Genomic DNA, 1002 nt, shown 5'->3' with positions numbered 1-1002 from the left:
CGTTCCCCACCCTGCCTTGGGACCTCCTTCCCTGGGCCTGTTTAACAACCCCCCCCCCCCCCCCCCGAAGGGGCAGGAACCCCTCAACCAAAGCTGCCCAAGCCCCCCCTGTTCTGCAGAGCTCCTGCCTGGGACCCTGAGCTGCCTGGGGCATTGGGCCAAAACGTGAGGAAGGGGAGATGGTGGGTGGGGGGTGGAGCCCTGTGCTGCTGCTGCCTCCCCTGCCCTGGGTGTTGAAAAGGTGGGAAATAAAAGTGGTGCCTGGTGCTGCAGCTGGTGTGACAGAGGCTTTTTACAGCTCCAGCAGGGCTGGGGACACAAACCCCTGCACTTCCCCCTCCAGCCCTGGAACCCTGGGTGAACCAGAGGCCCCGAGTTCAGGAGCACTTTGAATTATCTCTGGAAACACCACCTTGAATTGTGGTTCCCTCCCTCCAGGTGCAGCTTTGCCACCTTCTCTGGCAACAACTCAGTGTTAATTGGTCATTTAATTATGAAGCCAAATGATTCATATTTTTCTCTATCATAAGGAGAATTGTCCAGGGGAAGGCAAAAGGGCTTCAAAGGAAGGAGGAAGTTGAAATGTCAGTGGGGACACAGCTGTGCATCTGGGCTAGATGCTAATGATGTGGGTATATTTAAATTGCCCTTTTAATTCCCCTGCAGCCTGAGCTCCTTGTTAGTGTCTGGTGTTAATTGAGGCACCTTCCCCCCCTGCCCACCAGCACTGACACCCCGACCTGCCCGGGCTGCTCCCGCTGCTTCTGAGGATATTAAAACAAAAACCCGAACGTGCTGTGGGGGTTGTTGGCTCGGTCAGCGGGGTGGGGGGTGACGGGGAGAACAGGGGGGGGTTTGCCAACCCCTGGGCCAGGAAAAGAAGCATTTGCCGAAACCCGGGATCGAACCAGGGACCTTTAGATCTTCAGTCTAACGCTCTCCCAACTGAGCTATTTCGGCTGCGCGGGAGCGGCCCCCCCTGCCCCCCCTCCCGTGAGCCCC

General features: G+C 57.6%; 1 protein-coding gene and 1 non-coding gene across 2 annotated transcripts in view; one reads left to right on the top strand and one right to left on the bottom strand.

Annotated features, from left to right (window-relative positions):
• The first annotated feature begins 179 nt into the window (after window positions 1-179).
• The window catches only part of NDUFS7 (NADH dehydrogenase (ubiquinone) Fe-S protein 7, 20kDa (NADH-coenzyme Q reductase)), a 4633-nt gene continuing 3810 nt past the window's right edge, over window positions 180-1002 (top strand). The window contains exon 1 of the mRNA XM_010005329.1: window positions 180-241. Coding sequence (XP_010003631.1) covers window positions 180-241 — 62 coding nt within the window. The remainder of the gene's footprint in view (window positions 242-1002) is intronic.
• Window positions 888-960, bottom strand: TRNAF-GAA. The gene has a single exon. It is a non-coding gene; the product is annotated as a tRNA-Phe (tRNA).

The sequence above is a fragment of the Chaetura pelagica genome, unplaced genomic scaffold (assembly GCF_000747805.2).
Source record: "Chaetura pelagica isolate M959 unplaced genomic scaffold, ChaPel_1.0 scaffold899, whole genome shotgun sequence".
Classification (NCBI taxonomy): Eukaryota; Metazoa; Chordata; class Aves; order Apodiformes; family Apodidae; genus Chaetura; species Chaetura pelagica.
Note: the sequence above shows the minus strand (reverse complement) of the source record. Positions and strands in the feature narration are given on the sequence as shown.